Source organism: Nicotiana tabacum, chromosome 13, assembly GCF_000715075.1.
Source record: "Nicotiana tabacum cultivar K326 chromosome 13, ASM71507v2, whole genome shotgun sequence".
NCBI classification, from domain to species: domain Eukaryota; kingdom Viridiplantae; phylum Streptophyta; class Magnoliopsida; order Solanales; family Solanaceae; genus Nicotiana; species Nicotiana tabacum.
In genome coordinates, this window is record NC_134092.1 from 128,495,130 (window position 1) to 128,515,250 (window position 20,121).

At 35.0% G+C, this 20,121-nt stretch overlaps 1 protein-coding gene across 2 annotated transcripts; it reads left to right on the forward strand.

The window, feature by feature from the left end:
- Positions 1–3,250: 3,250 nt before the first annotated feature.
- On the forward strand, positions 3,251–4,490 carry LOC107780661 (uncharacterized). Of its 2 annotated transcripts, none has more exons than XM_016601226.2 (2): positions 3,251–3,497; positions 4,017–4,490. In XM_016601226.2, the coding sequence occupies exons 1-2, from the start codon at positions 3,395–3,397 to the stop codon at positions 4,322–4,324; spliced, it is 411 nt and encodes a 136-aa protein (XP_016456712.1). In that variant the 5' UTR covers positions 3,251–3,394; the 3' UTR covers positions 4,325–4,490. The 2 variants fall into 2 exon arrangements, with proteins under 2 accessions (XP_016456712.1, XP_016456719.1); XM_016601233.2 differs by having other exon boundaries at positions 3,268–3,497; positions 4,020–4,490.
- The last annotated feature ends 15,631 nt before the right edge of the window (positions 4,491–20,121 follow it).

Below are 20,121 nucleotides of genomic sequence, written 5' to 3' on the forward strand. Positions count from 1 at the left end.
ACTAAAGCCTGTATCCTCATTTCCTCATATGTTTGTGGAATGTATTGTAATTGATCTCTTTGTTCTGAGGATATGATCAACATGTTTTCCTTTTCATCTGCAAATTGGAGCTGGAGTAATGCTTGCGTTCGGTGAAAGTTCAAGGTAAGATTGCAAAATAGTATATCATTGTTGGTATTTTCTGCTAAAATTTGAATGCTGATAACTGATTGCCGAGATCCTTGTTTGATTCTGCCTTTGATATTGTCTCTTGATGCTGAGGAATTTAATGCTAGGTCATTGTTCGGTGATAATACTCTGTACTACTTTCGTTATAGGCTCTAACCATGTGCAAACAAAATGCAATCAGTTTCTTGTTCATTTGTGGTATCCGCTCTGTGACTTCGATTTTGCTCGTCATATTTTGACTTTTAACACTTGAAAGCATAACTTGTTTAATACTTGTTGAGGAACTTATTGGTTCATATGTGGACTTTTTTGTATTGAAATTAATATAGTAAGGATAAATTTATGTCTGAGATTATCATATATTAACTCCAGATTTTGATTTTACGCATATGCTTGTGGTTCTTTTAACCTTATTGAGGGATATCAATTTCAATTTTATCAGCTTGTATGTATCTACTTTGCCCCCGATACTATGGTATAACTCTTGTTGCTAGTATTATATATAAAACTATTATGGATTGATCAAATGGAACAATATAGAATCAATCCGTAGATTAGTCTATTTTGTGCAGCATTCTCTGAATGCTGAATCTCATTATTGAAAATGTATCCAAATTTTGTCAGCTGTTGTATTCCCTTAGTTTTGTTTGTCACTGAAGATAGAATTGAGTTCTAGTGCCCTATTGGTGAAATGAAAATCTGAGGATACAGCAGATGTATTTGATTTCTAATAGATCCGTTGATGGACATTGGTCCTAGTTTAACCCCAAGCGCTAGCTCATAATATGAGGACTGCCCAAGACTATTTAAGGAGTCAAGCGACCTCATCCCATAATGTGGGACTCCGATAAGATCCCTCATTCCTAGCTCTCTGTATATATGGACTAGTGATGAGTGATGCTACCTCTTGATTATCCTCTAGGATACTCTGAGTATTCTGGTTGGGCGTCTTTCAAACAGTGGCGGAATCAGGAGTTCTGACAAAGGGATTAAAAAGAATAAGAATAAGTCAAATACGAGATTTGAACCTGTTATTCTCTTTTGTCAAGTGGATTCAAACATTCATGTATGTGCAAAAAAAATTGTTTGTACCCTATTTGTACAGTATATCGGAAAACTTTCCGATGAAGAGTATTCTATTGAATCCCTTTATTTTATGTCCGAGTTAGTATTTGTTTTGTCAATCTTTTTACGGGTAAATTTCACAAATTGTCATATAACTATGACTTTTTTTTTTTTTTTTATCAAAATCATACTCCTATAACTTTGTTTTCTCACACAAAAATCATATAACTATGATTTTTTTTCATCAAAGTCATATAACTTTTTCTCACACAAAAATCATAAAACTTTCACTATCTCACACAAAAAACATGATGGTCGAAAAATAAAATTTTCAGTAATATTTTCTTATTTTTTATTTTTTATTTTCAATCTAATAAATAATTATCCAATTAAAATAGGAGAAATATGAGTATTTTTAGCTGTTCTAAAAAATATATATATATATATATATATATATATATATATATATATATATGTGTGTGTGTGTGTGTGTGTGTGTGTGTGTGTGTGTGTGTGTGTGTGTGTGTGTGTGTGTGTGTGTGTGTGTGTGTGTGTGTGTGTGTGTGTGTGTGTGTATTATATACATATAATATGCACATTCCATATATATATTTTGGGCTAGCAAATGCAATTAGTCTCGGTCGGCCGATTAATTTTATATTTTTCATTTATAATAGGAATGATCCAACCCATTTGACCCAATATTCATATACTAAGTTAAAATAATACTAAAAGTAAATTCATGAGATTCTGACTATAAAACAAGGAAATAAAGGTATAATTAGAGAGCACTTGAAATAAAAATGCTATCGATTGAATAAAAATCTTGAAAAGAAAAATAAAAGATAGAAGTATTATGTTTTGATGGATTTATTATTCACTTTTAGTATTATTTTAATTTTTATATATGAGTATTGGGTCGGGTGGATCAGGCCGGGTTGACTCATCCCTATTTTAATTGGATTATTATTTATTAGACTGAAAATAAGAAAATAAAAAACCACAAAATAAGAAAATACTGTAATAAAAAATTATATTTTCCAATCACTATAATTTTTCTGGGAATTAGTAAAAGTTTTATGATTTTTGTGTGAGAAAACATAGTTATATGACTTTAGTGAAAAAAAGTCATAATTATATGACTTTAGTTAAATTTTTTTTATAGTTATATGATCATTTGTGAAATTTACCCTTTTTGCACGTTGAAACACAAGAGTAGTTTGATAAAAAGACATCCACATGTCCTTTCCATTTCATCCTCCAAAGTGGAGCTACAACTATTGAAGTCGGTTAGTCTAATTGAATTACTTTATCGAAAAATTATATTGCGTAAATAGAAAAAGGGCAGCCCGATACACTAAAATCTCGCTATGTGCAATGTCCGGAGAAGGGTCGGATCACAAACAGTGGCGAAGCCAGAAAATTCAATAAGGGTGTTTAAATTTTGAACACCTTTGCAGTGGGCTATGCAAGGGTGTTCAAAATCTATTTTTAATCAATAACAAGTAATATTTTACCTTATACATAGTATAATTTTTCGGCGAATGGTGGTTAGTTGACCACCCTTGGGCCAACATAGCTTCGCCCCTAATCACAAGGGTCTCTATTGTACGCAGTCTTACCATGCATTTCTGCAAGAGTCTATTTTCACGGCTTGAAACCCATAACCTCCTCGTCACATGGCAACAATTTTACATATTTAAATATATCTTTGAATCCTCTCCTTCAAGTACAATATTTTCACATTTTCTTAAAATCAATTTGTCAGAAATTTTGACTTGCACCACTTCTCTGCTTATCTCTTGAAAATGAGATGCAATGATTAACAGAACAACCCAAGACACCAAGATAGACTATATGAAGATAGTGACAAATGTTTCCTTCTAAGCAGCATTACCTAAATTTCCAGATGTAAAGCCTTCACATCTTCCACGTAGCTTAGCTAAGCTTACTCTGCTTCCTTCACAGCTTGCAGTAGCAAATTTTCTTCTTCAGTTCGTCATCCAATGGAAAAACCTTCTAAAATTATAGAGCCTAAGTCAGAGTTTATATCTTGTAGTGGGATGTTTTCAGTATAAATTAAGGCTCAGTTGAAAGAAAGTTTCATTCTACTCTCAAAATTGAAGTCTTTGGTTTTGGATACTGAAGAAAGTTACAAGATATGAAGCTCAGTAGTTCTCTACTTCTTCTAGCACTTTTATGTGCATCCCTTTTTCTTGCTTCAACTTTAGCAGCTGATGAGAAATCTCAAAATGAGAAAAAAGGTAATGTGTACAGTACTTCTAAAGATTAATTAATTAGGTCAGATTTAGACAGTAGTATTATTTCTATTTTGCTTAAACATATACACTATTGATTTCTTGGTTTACTTAAATATAGTTTAGTTTATAAATTAGTTCTTTTTCATCCGTCTTGATGTTATATTATTGCGAACTAATCTTTCATGCACTGACAAGAAATAAAAGATAGGAGTACTTTATATGACTTCCTCTTCCCTGTTTCTCACTTTACGTTAAGTTCTTTCTTTTTGACCTGTTTTAAAAGGAATAATATCTTTTTATATTTGAAAACTCTTTGACGTTGATTTTTCGTTCTTATAATTATAAAAATGTCATAACATAAAAACCACAACTGAGAATATTTTTGATACATGTCAAACTTTAGTCTTTTCTTTTAAAATTAACCATATAGAATACATGTCAAACTTTAGTCTTTTTGTAAATTACTTAGCAATATTAGTTCCATGCATGCACTGAGAAATACAATATGTTGTATGTATGTAGCAGCAAATGAAGGCCAATCAACTGTTCAATTAGATGCCGCAAAACAAGGCCAAGGCGGCTATGGAGGCGGAGGTCATGGCGGCTATGGAGGCGGTGGTCATGGAGGTGGTGGTCATGGAGGCGGCGGCTATGGAGGTGGCGGTCATGGAGGCGGTGGTCATGGAGGCGGTGGCTATGGCGGTAGTGGCCATGGCGGAGGATGCAGATACGGGTGCTGCGGCGGATATGGGAGAGGAGGAGGCTGCAGGTGTTGCTCTACTGCTCAAGAAGCTCTGGCCTACATGCAAAAAGAAGCCAATCGCCCATAAATGAAGAACCTAAACAACTTAATTCTAAGTGCTTTTGTAATAAGTCCAAATAAAACTACGTACGTTTCTTGATTTCTAGCTTTTAGCGTAATGCAGTTGCATGCATGTGTACTGGAAATGATATAGTAGCAAATATGCAATAAGTATCAGTATTTTATTCTCTCCATATCCGTCCCTAATTTTCCTCCATAAATGTTCCCATAATTTCCTCAAGCTCGAACAAACAATTCTACGAGCCATAATTAGATTTTAAAAAAATAAATTAAAGTCCCACTGCATGGTGCATGCTTTTATTGATCAGAAAATTACAAGGAGGGGGATATATTCTTACCTCCATACAAAAGGTGAAAGGGATCCGGCTCCCCTCCTTTATAGAATCTCTCCAATTTCACCCGTGTAAGTCTAATTTAATGACATATGTCATTTTTCACATCCAAAGGCCAATACTAAATTAATCCCTAAACTATGGTTAAAACTAAATATTCCTATAATTTAGCCTTTCCTTAAATGTTTCCTTTACTTACAAGGATATTGGGATACCGTATCAGCAAAATCAATCCTTTCATGGATTTTTTATTTTTATTATTTTTCATGAATCACATCTCCAAATTGTTAAACTTTTTTCTCCCCAAATTTCAAATTCCTTCAAATGAGATAGTATTTTCACAAGCATCATAACATTTTTATTTTCACAGGGACAATTTTATTTTTGTTCTTCCACCTTTTTTGTTTCTTGGAAACCAAATAATTTATTTTTTGTCGCAGGCAATTGGTTGCATTGAGAATTTTTTTTGGTTGAAGTTAATGTGAAGAAGAAATAAATGGTTTAATCTTTTGTTTTTCTTCATTCTCGCGCCAAAGAATCGTTTCCATTGATAAGAAAATATTTTTCCAATCAAAATGAAATTCCCAACAAGATTTTCGGATAGTTGATTTCGCTTTTCAATTTTTGATACTAACCCAACAAGAGATTGTAGTTTAATCATGGTTTAGTCTAAATAAATTTTGGCCCTTGGATTTGAAAGATGATATATGTCATTAAATTAGACATGCACGGATGGAAATAGAGAGATACTGTACATGAGTTGAGCCAAATCCAGGTGGAAGATATGAAACAAGGCATATGATATATATAGGTAATATCAACCAGAGGCGGATCTAGAGTATTAAGAGTGAGTTTGTTAGAATAACAGGCCCAATTCATACAGCCCCAAACGTCTCTGAAGATGAAATAGAGCCAGGTCCACACACTTGACAAATTTGTAGTTTTGTAATGTTATTTTATCAATAGACACAAATGCAATAGATAGCCATTTTTTATTGTTTAGTATAAATAGACAAATAAGGGTTAAGTTGTACACGGGATATTATTGAATATATAGATTTCATCTCATCTCTGTATTTTAGCTCTCTCTAGAACACTCGATCTAGGATTTTCTTCCAAAGAAATTCATGGATACTTCCTCGTTTATCATCATTTTAGCATAGTATCAGAGCGAATCCTGGTGATTATTGCTCTAATCTGAGTGTTCATTGGAGAGATTCGAGTTCTCTGGTTCCGACGATTTCGAAGGCTTTTCTCGTTTTTTTTTCGATTTAGAGTCTTCGACTGGGTTTTTCATTCAAATCTCTCATTCGACGAATCCTATGGAGATCCCGAGTCATCCTCGCTGATCGATTTCACAACAAATTGCCTCATAAAGATCAATCAGAAACTAGGGTTTTCTGTCATCATCGATCTTCGCATGCAGTAACATTCTTCTAAACCTATCTCTTTGAGCTTTTCTAGTTGATTAGTTTAGATATTGAATTGTAGAAATCATGACTCTGGATAATGATTCAGTTGAGCAATCTGGTGTTTCAATAACATTAGTCCTCGATCCCTTTCACCCTCTTTATCTTCACCCTTCTGATACTCCAGGAACCATGTTAGTATCTGTGCCCTTCACTGGCACATGGTTTGGGGATTGGAAAGAATGGATGCTCATTTATCTGTCTGCAAAGAACAAGGTCCGATTAATTGATAGATGTATAATTCAACCTACAACTAATTCTTCTATATATCCTCATTGATAATGATGTAATAATATGGTTAAAGCATGGATAATGAATTCACTCTCTAAGGACATAGCCAAAACAATCCTCTATTATAAAACTGCTAGAGAAACCATAATCTTGTGAAAAGATATGGTGTTGCCAATATTTCCCAATATTATAGCCTTCAACAATCCATTTCTTCTACATCTCAAGGATCATATGTTATTGCCACCTATTATACTAAACTCAAGGCATACTAGGATGAAATATATACAATCTCTTTAGGAAGGCCTTGTACATGTGGTGCCATGCATGAATTCAGTGAGGCACAGAAACTCATTCAGTTCCTATCAGGGCTAAATGAAACTTACTCCACTGTTAAGAGTAACATTTTAATGATGAGTCTTGTTCCAAGTGTGGAGAAGGCATATTCTATTCTGATCAGAGATGAGAAGCAAATGAAAATTAATTCTAGTTCCCAACCTTTTTCTTCTGATTCCACTTCTTTCATAGCCAACTCCAATTCCAATTCTGGTCCTAATCAACCAAATACCACCAGAAATTTTACTCAGAGGGTGAACTTTGAACCTAGGAGAACCACACTAACTTACAAGTATTGCAAAAAGCCTGGTCACACTGTAGACAAGTGCTACAAGCTATATGGATTCCCACAAGATTTTAGATTTACCAAGGGAAAAAGGGTTGCTGCCTGTGTCCAGATTGAGTCAACAAATCAGACTTCACCCAAGCCTGATTCATCCCAAACTGAAGACATTCCACATGGGTTTTCCAAGGAACAATATGCTCATCTTATGTCTCTATTCCATCAGATGCAGATGTCTTCTCCAAATCAACAGTCTACATCTCAAGACTATCCAATCTATGCAAATATTGTAGGTTGGCATGACAATCCTGTTAGTAGGTTATATGGTTATCTTGTATGTCATGCTAGCCATAACAATTTTAGCTCTTGGATCCTAGATTCAGGAGTAACCAATCATATGACACCTCATAAATACCTACTTCATGATATACAACCTTTAATCTCTCCTTCCCTTGTTACTTTACTAAATGGATATAATGTAAAAGTTACTTCTTTTGGATGTCTTTCCCTATCCACTAGTATCATTTTAACTAATGTATTATTGGTACCTTCCTTTCACTACAACTTAATTTCTATACACTAACTTCTTTCTCAACTCAAATGCTATGTACTCCTTACTAATATTTCATGTTGGTTATAGGGCCCTTCTCCGAAGAGGCCATTCAAAATTGGTAAGGTTGAGCATGGACTATACATTATGAGATTGTCATCTCATGGTATTGCTGCAGTTGATCCTTCTCAAGCAAATGCCTGTCCAATTTCTTCTTTTCCTAAATCTGATTCAATTCCTATTTTTTCTGTTCATGATTCTGTAGTTGATAGTTCTAATGTTGTTCCAGTTGCTTGTAATTCTAGTTCTATTAATAAAAATGATGTACTCTGGCATAAAAGAATGGGACATATACCTTTTGTAAAAATAGTTTCTATTCCTCATTTGTCTGGAAAATTTTCTTCTAGACAATCTTTCACATGTACTATATGTCCAATGGCTAGACAACAAAGGCTACCATTCCCTGAAAGCTCCATACACTCTGACAGACCTTTTCAACTTGTACACATTGACCTATGTGGGCTTTACCACACTGCTACATATAATGAATTCAGATATTTTCTGACCATTGTAGATGACTACAGTAGGGTCACCTGGACACATCTCCTTTCCTGTAAAGGTAATGCATTTTCCATCATCAAATCCTTTATTGCCATGGTGTGTACACAATTTTATGCTTCTATTGAAACTATCAGAACTGATAATGCATTTGAATTAGGATCTGCTCATTCACATGCTTCATATCTCACTTCTCTTGGCATTTCACACCAAATTTCTTGTCCACACACTCCTCAACAAAATGGAATAGTAGAGAGGAAACATACACATTTGTTAGAGACTGCTAGAGCCCTTCTTTTTCAATCCAAACTGCCTGCCAAATATTGGGAGGAGTGTGTCCTTACTGCAACTTACCTCATCAACATATTACCTTCCACTATTCTTTCTAACAAAACACCATATGAAGTATTACTTGATCATCCTCCTAAATATGGTCACCTCAGATCATTTGGATGCCTAGCATATGCAACTTTTCCCCATCCTTCCAGGGATAAACTGTAATCTAGAGTTATTCCTTCTGTGTTTTTAGGTTATGGTTTTAATAAAAAAGGTTACAAGTTGCTGAATTTGGGAACCAAGTCTATCTTCTATTCCAGGGATATCACCTTTGTTGAGCATATCTTTCCATCTACTTTTACACCTTCTGGTTTCTTTCCTTCTTCTACTTCCTCCTTTTTTGATCACATCACTCCTAATACTATTCCTACTTTTACTTCTTCACCATTTCCCTCTTCTGATCCTGCTACTACCTCTTCTGATCCTTTTCATACTTCTGATCATGCTACTTCTCCTTCTTCACCCTTTCATTCTTTTGTTTCTTCTCCTGAACCTGGTTCTGTTCCTTCACCCAATATTACACACAACACATAAATTCCTATTTCTGCTCCTTCCTCTTATCTTCTTTTAAGAAGATCCTCTAGGTCTACCATCACTCCTAACTACCTTAAGGACTATATTTGCTATGTTGTTCCTCCCACTACTTCTGTCATTTCTTCATCTTCCTCTCAATCTACTTCACCTACCACTTTACTTGAACCTTCTTTCTACCATCAAGCTGCCAAAAAAATTGTAAATTTATAGTTTAAAATAAGCCATAATTATTTGTCGAGTTGTAAATCATCTCGTTAAGAGTAAAAATAAAATATTTAAAAGTAATTTTTTTAAATATAAAAATTATTATTTTTTGCCAAATATATAACATTGATAAATGAGATTTTTACATTCCTATACACTATTTGAAACTTTATTACCCTCCCTACTCAAGTTTCAATTTAATTACATCATATATACAAATTTACCAATTATATACACTTTAGGAATTAAATGAGTATCCCTTTATATTAGGAATAAATTATTTCGCATCCTTATTCTCTCGCAAAAATCTGATGGTAGCATTGAGAGATACAAAGCCAGGTTGGTCATTAGGGGGGATACTCAACAGGCTGGTGTTGATTATTTTGAAACATTCTCACCAGTGGTCAAGTTCACTACCATTAAATGTCTACTTGCTTTGGCTGTCAAATCTTTTTGGCTTGTATACCAGTTTGATGTAAACAATGCATTTTTGTATGGGATCTCTCCGAGGAGGTGTACATGAAAGTTCCTCTTGGCCTCACTGTCTCTTCTTCTTCTTCTGGTCCTCCTTTGGTATGCAAACTCAAGAAATCATTGTATTGTCTCAAACATGCATCAAGACAATGGTTTGCAAAATTGTCTAATGCTCTCACTTAAATGGGATATTCCTCCAGCCTTAATGACTACTCACTATTCTCTAAAATCACTCCCAGCTCCACTGTTTTTATTGCTGTTTATGTGGATGACATACTGTTGGTTGGCAATGATACCTCTGAGTTGGACTCTATCAAATCCTTTTTAGACAACCAATTCAAGATCAAAGATTTAGGTTCTATTCACTATTTTCTGGGACTTGAAGTTTCTCATCTGCCCCAAGGATTGCTGGTTAATCAGCACAAGTATCTCAAGGAGCTCCTTACTGAGTTTCATTGTGACTCTGCTTCTCTTGTTGTTACATCATTGGACATGTCTATCATGCTCACTCCCACTTCTGGTGATCCATTGGCTGATGCTTCCCCTTATAGAAGGCTCATAAGAAAGCTAAACTTTCTTCAACACACAAGGCCAGATATCTCTTTCTCTGTTCAACACCTAAGTCAGTTCCTTAATGCTCCTCGAACTGCTCATATGTAAGCATGACTTCATGTTTTGAGATACTTGGCTAAGGATCTGGCTAGAGGAATTCTCCTTAACAACAATTAGGATTTTTCAGTCATTGCTTATTCAGACTCTGACTGGGCCGGGTGTCCTTCTTCTAGGAAGTCTGTAACTGGTTATTATGTCACTCTTGGGGACAGTCCTGTTACTTGGAAGTTTAAGAAACAACCTACAGTATCATTATCTTCTGCAGAGGCTGAATACAGGGCTCTTAGAAAGAATGTTGCTGAGCTTACTTGGCTTGTTAGGTTGTTGGCAGACTTGGGACTTTCTATTTCTGCTCCAATTCCACCCAATTCATTTAGGCCCAAACGTCTCTGAAGATGAAATAGACCCAGGCCCACACACTTGACAGATTTGTAGTTTTGTAATGTTATTGTATCAATAGCCACAAATGTAATAGATAGCCATTTTTTATTGTTTAGTATAAATAGACAAATAAGGGTTAAGTTGTACATGGGATATTATTGAATATATATATTTCATCTTATCTCTGTATTTCAGCTCTCTCTAGAACACTCGATCTGGGGTTTTCTTCCAAAGGAATTCATGGATTCTTCCTCGTTTATCATCATTTTAACATGGTTCGGGTAATTGGACTCATTATTTTCAGTATATATGGATCATTAATATATACTATGTGGAAAACCCTGAAAAGCAATTCTGAAACACGGAAAAAAATTATTGGCTTATTAAGTTTTGATTTGAACCCATGTGATCGATTATTAAAGAAGAGAGAGGATTTTGAGCTCGCTTTTAAGTTTAAATAGTAGATCCGTCTCGGGGCGCTGCAAGGTTAATTAGTTAGATGGAGGTGAGAAAAAGGGATTCAAGCTGGTGACAGACAATTGCTTCTCTCAAACAATTACCAAATCAGTGCGGGGAGCAGAATTTTCACTAAGAAGATTCAAAATATAAAAAAGTTAATACGAGAAGAAGTTAAAGGGATTCAATATCTACTATTATATATACATAAAAATTAATTTTAATCACATATATATAGTATAGTTTTTTCGGCAAAGGAGGTACAGATGAATCCTTTCCTCCTGGCTCTGCTTATATACCAAACCACACGATAATATTACTATATCTAGCGAGGAAAGTAAGCTTGAACGCAAACCACGATAATATTATACATATATATTTAGAGTACAAAATTGTATATAATATTAGTGTAAATTAATGATAATAGCTAGTAGGTAAGTTACTACTTTTACCATGTTATCAATTAATTATTCTCATAGAGATTTGTAATATAATTTCTTATACCATCAATGTATAGACCTTCGCCTCTGGTATATATCTTTTCGTTACATTAGAAAGAAATACAGAAATGGAAAATTTTGTTTCCTAATTAACCTAAATGTTCAATCACTTTCAATGATCTGGAGTTGGGTCTTGACCAAACTGACCTACTAACTTGTCTTATGCTTATCTGAAGTGGATTAAAAAAAAGTATTTACTTCCCCTCAATTTCGGTAAAATGTCAAACATCTTCTCCCTCTCTGATCTATTCTGGTAACAAGTCATATAACAATCGATCAGATAAGTAGATTATACACATAGAAAAATTAATTTTTTTTATATATATTCACTATTTTCTTTTTATGATCATATAGTAGGAAAAAATAAATATTAAACAAGGACGGTATTGATAATATTTCAAACTATAATTTTCATTAGGTGAAGAGGTGCATAAAAAATGGTTACAAAAAGATTCTTTAGGTGTCACACAGATGATGTTACATAGGAAGGCTAGTAATTACAGAATGAAATAGATCATTGATAATATTCTACAAATATTGAAATCAAGCTAATATCGAGATTATACATTATTTTAGGGAAGTTAATCAAGTGACGGATCATAAGGTCAAGTCCTCCTCTTATACTCAATTTCAAGTAATACAAAGTAAACTTGAGAAACTTCAAAATTTAAAAAGAAATCAGGTAAAGAGGTGAACAAACTCCTAATTTTCCATGCTTCCACACACCCACATCTCATCCCAAACTTTTGAATCCTTCAACATAAATTTCTCTATAAATACTCATTACAACTTACCCCATAACCCAATCCAAATAATTTCCACTTCCTTTCCTCAAGAAAAACAAGTATTTATTTTATAATCGTGGTGCCCAAGCCACCTTGCCGTTGAAAAAAAAAACATTCTTCCCAATCATTTTTACAATGGCTACTTTCAAGAATGGCTTTGTCTTCTGCTTAGTCATGACTTTGTTCTTGTCAAGCATTAGTCATAGCTTTGCAGCTCGTAGCATATTGCAAATTCCACTGCCCACTATTCCTACAGTGCCACAATTGCCAAATATTTCAACAACATTGGCCCATTGCCATCTTTGCCAAACACACCTCTCCCAACTTTGCCAACAATTTCAACTACTACTATCCTTAAGGTCACTTTGCCTCCTATGCCTTCAATTCCCAATATTCCAAATATTACTACTCTATCGCCACCTCCATCGAACTAATTTTGAGTTGTTGCACCACTATTTACATGTACCTATTGTTTACTTATAGTATTTTTATAGACCAGGAGGTCACGAGTGGAAACAGCCTCTTGAAGAAATACATGATTGCATAAAATAAACCCTTGTGGTATGACCCTTCCCGCCCTCGGCTGCCGTTTATGGAGCATGTGACCATATTGTGTTCTTAGAGATTTAAGGATTTACTGGATTTTGGTGTTGAGTTTGAGGATATATCTTTGTACTTGAGCACTGTGATTATATATATCCTTGGGATGTTTTTACTATTGCATGCATTTGTTACTAGTAAATTATTATTATTGTTCGATTGTTTACTTTTCAGTCTTTTTCAATTTGCTCAGCCTTTCGTATGTTAAGTAAAGGATGAAATACTGCATTTGAATAAGTCCAGATACAACATTAATTATGAGCAGCCATAGAATCAAGGTTCAAATAACGCGTCATAAAATGATACGAAAATACTTAAATATACATTAATAGATACAACATATTATCCGTTTAAAGTACGTACTTAAAACGTGATGCAATAAAATATTTAGGACATATAGAGCGAATAACTCAAGGCAAATTTTGAGTTATATACTATTGCAGCATAATATATATGCATATTGTATAAGTTACAGTGGCATACTTACACTAAAATTCAAGGCCTATGTCAATGCCACGAAGTTGTTGGGAAGAAGAAACCCTATCATAATTCTAAGACTCATGGAGATTTGCTTAGAGATAAAAAAGAAGGGTGAAGAAGAAGAAGACCTAGAAGTAGTCGTGTATTCTGCCCACGAAAAAGTTAAGGGTCCTTCGGATGAGTTTATGATAAGATAAATTCTATAGTTAGTGGGTTAGGTGAATAGAATATAAGGGAACATAGTTAATGGGTTAGGTGAGAGGAATAAATATTTCTGTTATTGCATATGCAAGTCTGTACATATACATGTACAAAGCAATGAATAACACATGCAGAAAATTTTCCAATATAATTAGATTTCTTCTTCAATTTCGTACATGATATCAGAGCAATAAGCTCGATCCAACAGTCGAACCATCAATTCCATTTACATCAGATTCATTATCATAATCAGTAACCTAAAATGCCTGAAACAACCATCACATCTACTGGTGATACGAGCAATGCTGCAAAACCAGTCAGCTATGATATCAATCACCCTTATCATCTCAGCAACTCCGATTCACATGGAATGACTCTATTCAACACCGTGTTTGATGGAAGAGGATACCCAGGGTAGAGGAGATCTATTCTCCTATCTTTGTCAGCTAAGAAGAAACTTGGTTTCATCAATGGAGCCTGTAAATCTCCAGATCTGAAATCTCCAAACCATGAACAATGGAGTTGTGTGAATGACATAGTCATCTCTTGGATCCTAAATGCTCTCGTAAAGGATATTGCAGACAGTGTGATATACTCCAAAACTACAAAAGAGCTTTGGGACAGCCTGGAGCAGAGATTTGGGAGATCAAATAGAGCCAAGCTTTATCATCTGCATAAGGAGTTATTAGGTTTAGTACAGGGAAACAGTGACATTGCAGGATACTTCACTAAGTTCAAACGACTATGGGATGAATTAGATGCTTTAAATGTTATCATATGTTGTTCATGTGTTTGTGTTTGTCAAGGAAAGGCAAAGTTGACTAAGTCTCTTGAGGATCAGAGATTGATCCAATTCCTAATGGGATTAAATGACATCTATGCACAAGCAAGAGGAAATATCCTCACGTTGAACCCTTTGCCTAGCATAGATATTGCTTATTCACTTCTCTTGTAAGATGAAAATCAAAGAGAAGTTTATGCAAATGCACATTTTAATTCTGAATCAGTATCATTCATGGCAGCTGGAGAGGCCAAGCAGCATAATGCACAACTTCTAGCTGATTTTGCAGCTTTTATGATCACAGGACAAGAGAAGAATTATCAGAAACTTAGAAACCAAACACAAAGAGGAGCAACCATAGCACCCAAATATAACAACTCCGGGCTAAAATTTGTTCAACCTCAACAAAGGTTTAAAGGGAAAAGGAAGTACAATCCAAATGTGTCTTGTACTTATTGTGGAAAAACAGGACATATACAAGAGGACTGCTACAAAATTATTGGATTTTCAAAAGATTTAGAGTTCACCAATCACAAAGGTTATCAGAATCAAATTAAAGGAAATGCAATCCTAACACATGAGGAACGTGAGAATTCAGCAGGACAAAACACTGAGCTCAACAGCAGTAATTTTGGACAGCAACTCAGCAAAGAACAAATTGCAGAAATGATGCACATGTATAAGCAAGCAAAGTTAGCACATGCAGGAAATACATGAATCAATGCTAATGCAGTTGCTGGTACTATTCTAAAATACTCAGGTTCAGTGTTTACTAGTCTAAAATCAGACACCTGGATCATTGATTCAGGTGCCTTAGTGCATATGTGTTTTGAACATAATTCTTTCCTATTTTTAACTCTACTTCCTTTACCTTTGAATATCAGTTTACCTAACTCTTTCAAGGTGATTGTTACTCATATAAGGAGTATTTCTATTCTGCCAGGTCATATCCTGAACAATGTATTACTTGTTCCAGATTTTAAATATAACTTATTGTCAGTTAATAGGTTTTGTGTTCAGTTCAAGTATGATATCCTATTCAAATCTATTGGGTGTGTCTTGCAGGGCCTTTTAATGAAGAGTCCATAAGTTTTTGGTGAAGTTAGAGAGGGACTCTACTTATTGGAACCAAGTAGTGTTGAGTCTAAGGGGATATTCAGTAGTAATGTACTTTCAATTCCAAAACAAAGAAATTCCATTTCAGAGTCTGTTTCCTTTTCTAGTCCAGTTCAAGTTAATACTACTCCTGATGTTAAACTTTGGCATGTAATATTGGGATACCTCCCATTTTCAGTAATGAAATATTTAGATTTCCTTCATTATAAGTCAAATTCTAAGTTTACTTCATTGTAAGTCAAATTCTAAGTTTATCTGTGATGTTTGTCATAAGGCTAAGCAAATGAGGAATCTTTTTCCTATCAGTAGCATAAAATCCAAGAATATTTTTGAACTTATACATGTAGACACATGGGGGGCCTTATAAATCAAATACTTACAATGGATTAAGATATTTCCTTACTATGGTAGATGACTATAGCAGAGAAACATGGACATTTTTATTAAGTGCAAAAAGCAATGCTTTTTCTATGCTTAACTCTTTTCTGTCTATGGTTGAAAGGCAATTCAATGTGAAAGTCAAAATGATAAGATCTGACAATGCATTAGAATTGGGAAAAGGTACACAAGAGGCAACTTTCCTATCTTCAGAAGGAATTTTGTACCAATTGTCTTGTGTAGCAACTCCTCAACAGAATTGAATTGTTGAGAGGAAGCATAGACACCTCTTAGAGATTGCAAGAGGGTTACTGTTTCAATCCAATCTACCTATGTCATATTGGAATGAATCTATTCTAACTTCTACATATCTTATTAGTAGGATGCCTTCTAGTGTTCTTAAAGGAAAGACACCATATGAGGTTTTATTTCAAGAGAAGCCCAAGTATGATCATTTAAGGAATTTTGGATGCCTATGTTATACTTCTACAGTAGCCCAGGGAAGAGGCAAGTTTGATGACAGGGCAACAACTTGTATTTTGCTTGGTTATCCCCTTCATCATAAGGGATATAAGCTATTAGAATTGTCCACATGAAGAGTATGTGTGAAGGATGTGAAATTTCACGAATCACACTTTCCTTTTGTTGAAACCAGCACATCACAACACCCTATATTCTTAAGCTTAACATTTACTACATAACCTACCTATTCATCTTCATCACATGATCAATCCTTACCCATCTCTTTAGAACCTGAAGTTTCTGATGTTTTCTCCTCACCATTACCAAGTTCTTCATACACTCCTCCTCATCACCAATTATCTACTAGCCCAGTTCCTTTTCAATCTATCCTAGATACACCACACACTAGCTCACCTATTTCTATATCACTGAGAAAGTCAGGAAGAGTTTCCAATCAACCAGCCTACTTGAAATATTATGTATGTAGTAACATTATGTTCACAAATGTAGCAGCAACTCCTTTCACTCAACGAAGTAAGCCTAGGGAATTTTGTTTCTTTTCTCTGTCATCCAACAATTAACATGTGCTGCAATCCCTCTCTACTATCACAAAACCTAACAATTTTGGACAGGCTTGTCAATATCCATGTTGGATGGAAGCTATGAATTCAGAGATTAAAGCTATAGAAGATAACCAGACATGGGATATGGTTGAATTACCTAAAGAAAAAAGAGCTCTACCTTGCAAATGAGTGTACAAGGTAAAGTATTTGTCAGATGGAAGGATTGAAAGGTTGAAGGCAAGACTGGTGGTCAGGGGGGATATCCAAAGAGAAGGAATAGATTATAGTGAGACTTTTTCACCAGTGGTAAAATGACAACCATAAGGTGTTTACTCACTATTGCAGCCAAAAGAGATTGGAATGTGTGTCAATTGGATGTCAACAATGCATTTTTGCATGGTGATCCACAAGAGGAAGTATAGATGAGGTTTCCAGCAGATTTAACACCTCCTAGTCCTAAACATGTTTGTTTACTAAGAAAGTCATTGTATGGTTTAAAGCAAGCTTCTAGGCAATGGTATGCTAGGCTTGCAAGAGCTTTGATTTTTAAGGGGTATTCTTCATCATTAAACGATTACTCACTATTCTTTAAACGTAGAGGAAACCTGATTTCTATCCTACCTGTCTATGTAGATGACATACTGCTTACTGGAGATGACTTGGAAGAAATTCAGCATATCAAGGATTTTCTTGTGATGACCCAAAAGGTCATCTTTAAATTTGATAATTAATTTTGTATTCTAAGGCCTAAAAAAATACTATTTATCATTTCTCGACTTGCGTGCACAGTCTGTATAATTTTCCAAAAAGTTTTTATTTGAAAAATGGATTAAAATGTGAAATAGAGCTTTAAAACTCAATTAAGTTGACTTTGGTCAATATTTTGAGCAAACGAACTCGGATCAATATTTTAATAGTTCCGGTAGGTCCGTATCATGATTTGAGACTTGGGTGTATGCCCGAAATTTAATTTGGAGGTCCCTAGATTGAATTATCGCCAGTTGGCGAAAACTAGAAGCCTAAAGGCTTAAAGATTTCAAAGTTTGACCACAAATTGACTTTTATTGATATCGGGGTCGGATTTGAGTTATGAAAATTTTTATAGGTCCGTTATGTCATTTATGACTTGTGTGCAAAAAATTTGAAGTCATTCCGGATTGATTTGATGTGTTTCGGCACAAGATATAGAATTTGAAAGTTCAAAGTTCATAGATTTTGATTTGAGGTGCGATTCGTTGTTTTGATGTTGTTTGATGTGATTTGAGGCCTCGAGTAGGTCCGTGTCATGTTATGGAACTTGTTGGTATATTTCAATGGGATCCCGAGTGGCTCGGTGAGTTTCGAGGTGAGTTTTGAGCGATGTCCGGGCATTTCGACACTCTAATATTATTATGAAACTTTTGAAAAGGTGCGGACCGCAGAGGAAAAGTGTGGACCGCACAATTTTGAGTGCGGCCGCACTTTAGAGGAAAAGTGCGGACCGCAGAGGACAAGTGCGGACCGCACAATTTTGTGTGCGGACGCACTTTAGAGAAAAAGTGCGGACCGCACAATTTTGTGTGCGACCGCACTTTAGAGAAAAAGTGCGGACCGCAGAGGACAAGTGCGGACCGCACAATTTTGTGTGCGGACGCACTCTAGAGGAAAAGTACGGACCGCACAATTTTGTGTGCGGCCGCACATCAGGGGTTCTGCAGGTTCGATGGTCCGACTTCGGAAGCTTATATCTTTTGATCCACAAGGAATTTAGAGATGATTCAAAAACGAAGCGTGGTAGTGCAGAGTATTGAAGTGCGATAGCAGAACCTGGAATGCGCGGACCGTACAAAAATTGTGCGGTCAGCACAATTAGGGGTCAGATTGTGTATTATAAAATCGAGGGTTTGGGTATTATTTCACATTTGGACTTTGGGAGCTCGGTTTGTGACGATTTTTCATGGGGTTTTCAAGAAATTAATCGGGGTAAGTGATTCTAACTCAGATTTGGTTAACATACATGAATATATCATTATTTTCATCATCCAATTAGTATTTTGAGATGGAAATTTTGGGAAAATAGTAGAAATTTCATAAACGAATTTTTGGGATTTGAATGTCGATTCGAAGTCGGATTTGAGTGGAACTAGTATATTTGGACTCGTAATTGAATGGGTTATCAGATTTTGTGAGTTTTGTCGGATTCCGAAACGTGGGTCCCACGAGCGATTTTTGAGTTAAATTTTGGATTTTGTTGAAAAATTAGTATTTTCTTATGGAATTAATTCCAATAAATGTTATTGAATATATTGAATTATTTATGACTAGATTTGAGGATTTCAGACGCTAATTCGCGAGGCAAAGGTTTATTGGATTCTTGAATTTGGTTGCAAAGCGAGGTAAGTGTCGTGGTTAACCTTGACTTGAGGGAGTATGACTTATTTGTCTATTTGCTACATGATCTAATGTGCGGGTACAACGTATATGTGAGGTGACGAGTACTTATGCATTGTGATTGAGTCAAAGCATGCGGGTGGAATTTGTTTATTGTGAATAATTTATCTATTTAATTAAGATATTCCTCCTTAAGTTTATTATTGATTATTTGATCATTATTCGTGAAATTATTATTTATTTAATTATTGTTGAATATTTTGAAAGGTGAAGTTGGTATTTTGGTATTGAATTGATTGATAAGTGTATATCCCCGCATTTAAATACTCTTCCGAATTTATATTATTATTTTCATGGTAAGGAAGAGTGTAAAAGCACGATGGGTGTTGCCGTGCCATTTGTGAGTGTAAAAGTATGAAAGGTATTGTCGTGCCATATGTGAGTGTAAAAGCACGAAGGGTGGTGCCGTGCCATTTTCATATTATCATTTGCTTATTTTATTGTTGATGAATTAATTGACTGCTAACTGATACATCTCCTGCTGAAATTCTTATATCATTCCCTTTCGGATGTTCCCTCCCAATTTATAAATTATTATTTATTGTATCATTGCTACTTTGTATTTGTATATACTTGTACAGGTTGATTACGTACGTGTCTTGTCATAGCCTCGTCACTACTTCATCGAGGTTATGCTCGGCACTTACCAGTACATGGGGTCGGTTGTACTGATACTACACTTTGCACATCTTGTGCATATTTTGGAGTTGGTCCCAGCGACATACCATAGATTTGCCCGGATACAGCTACCTGTG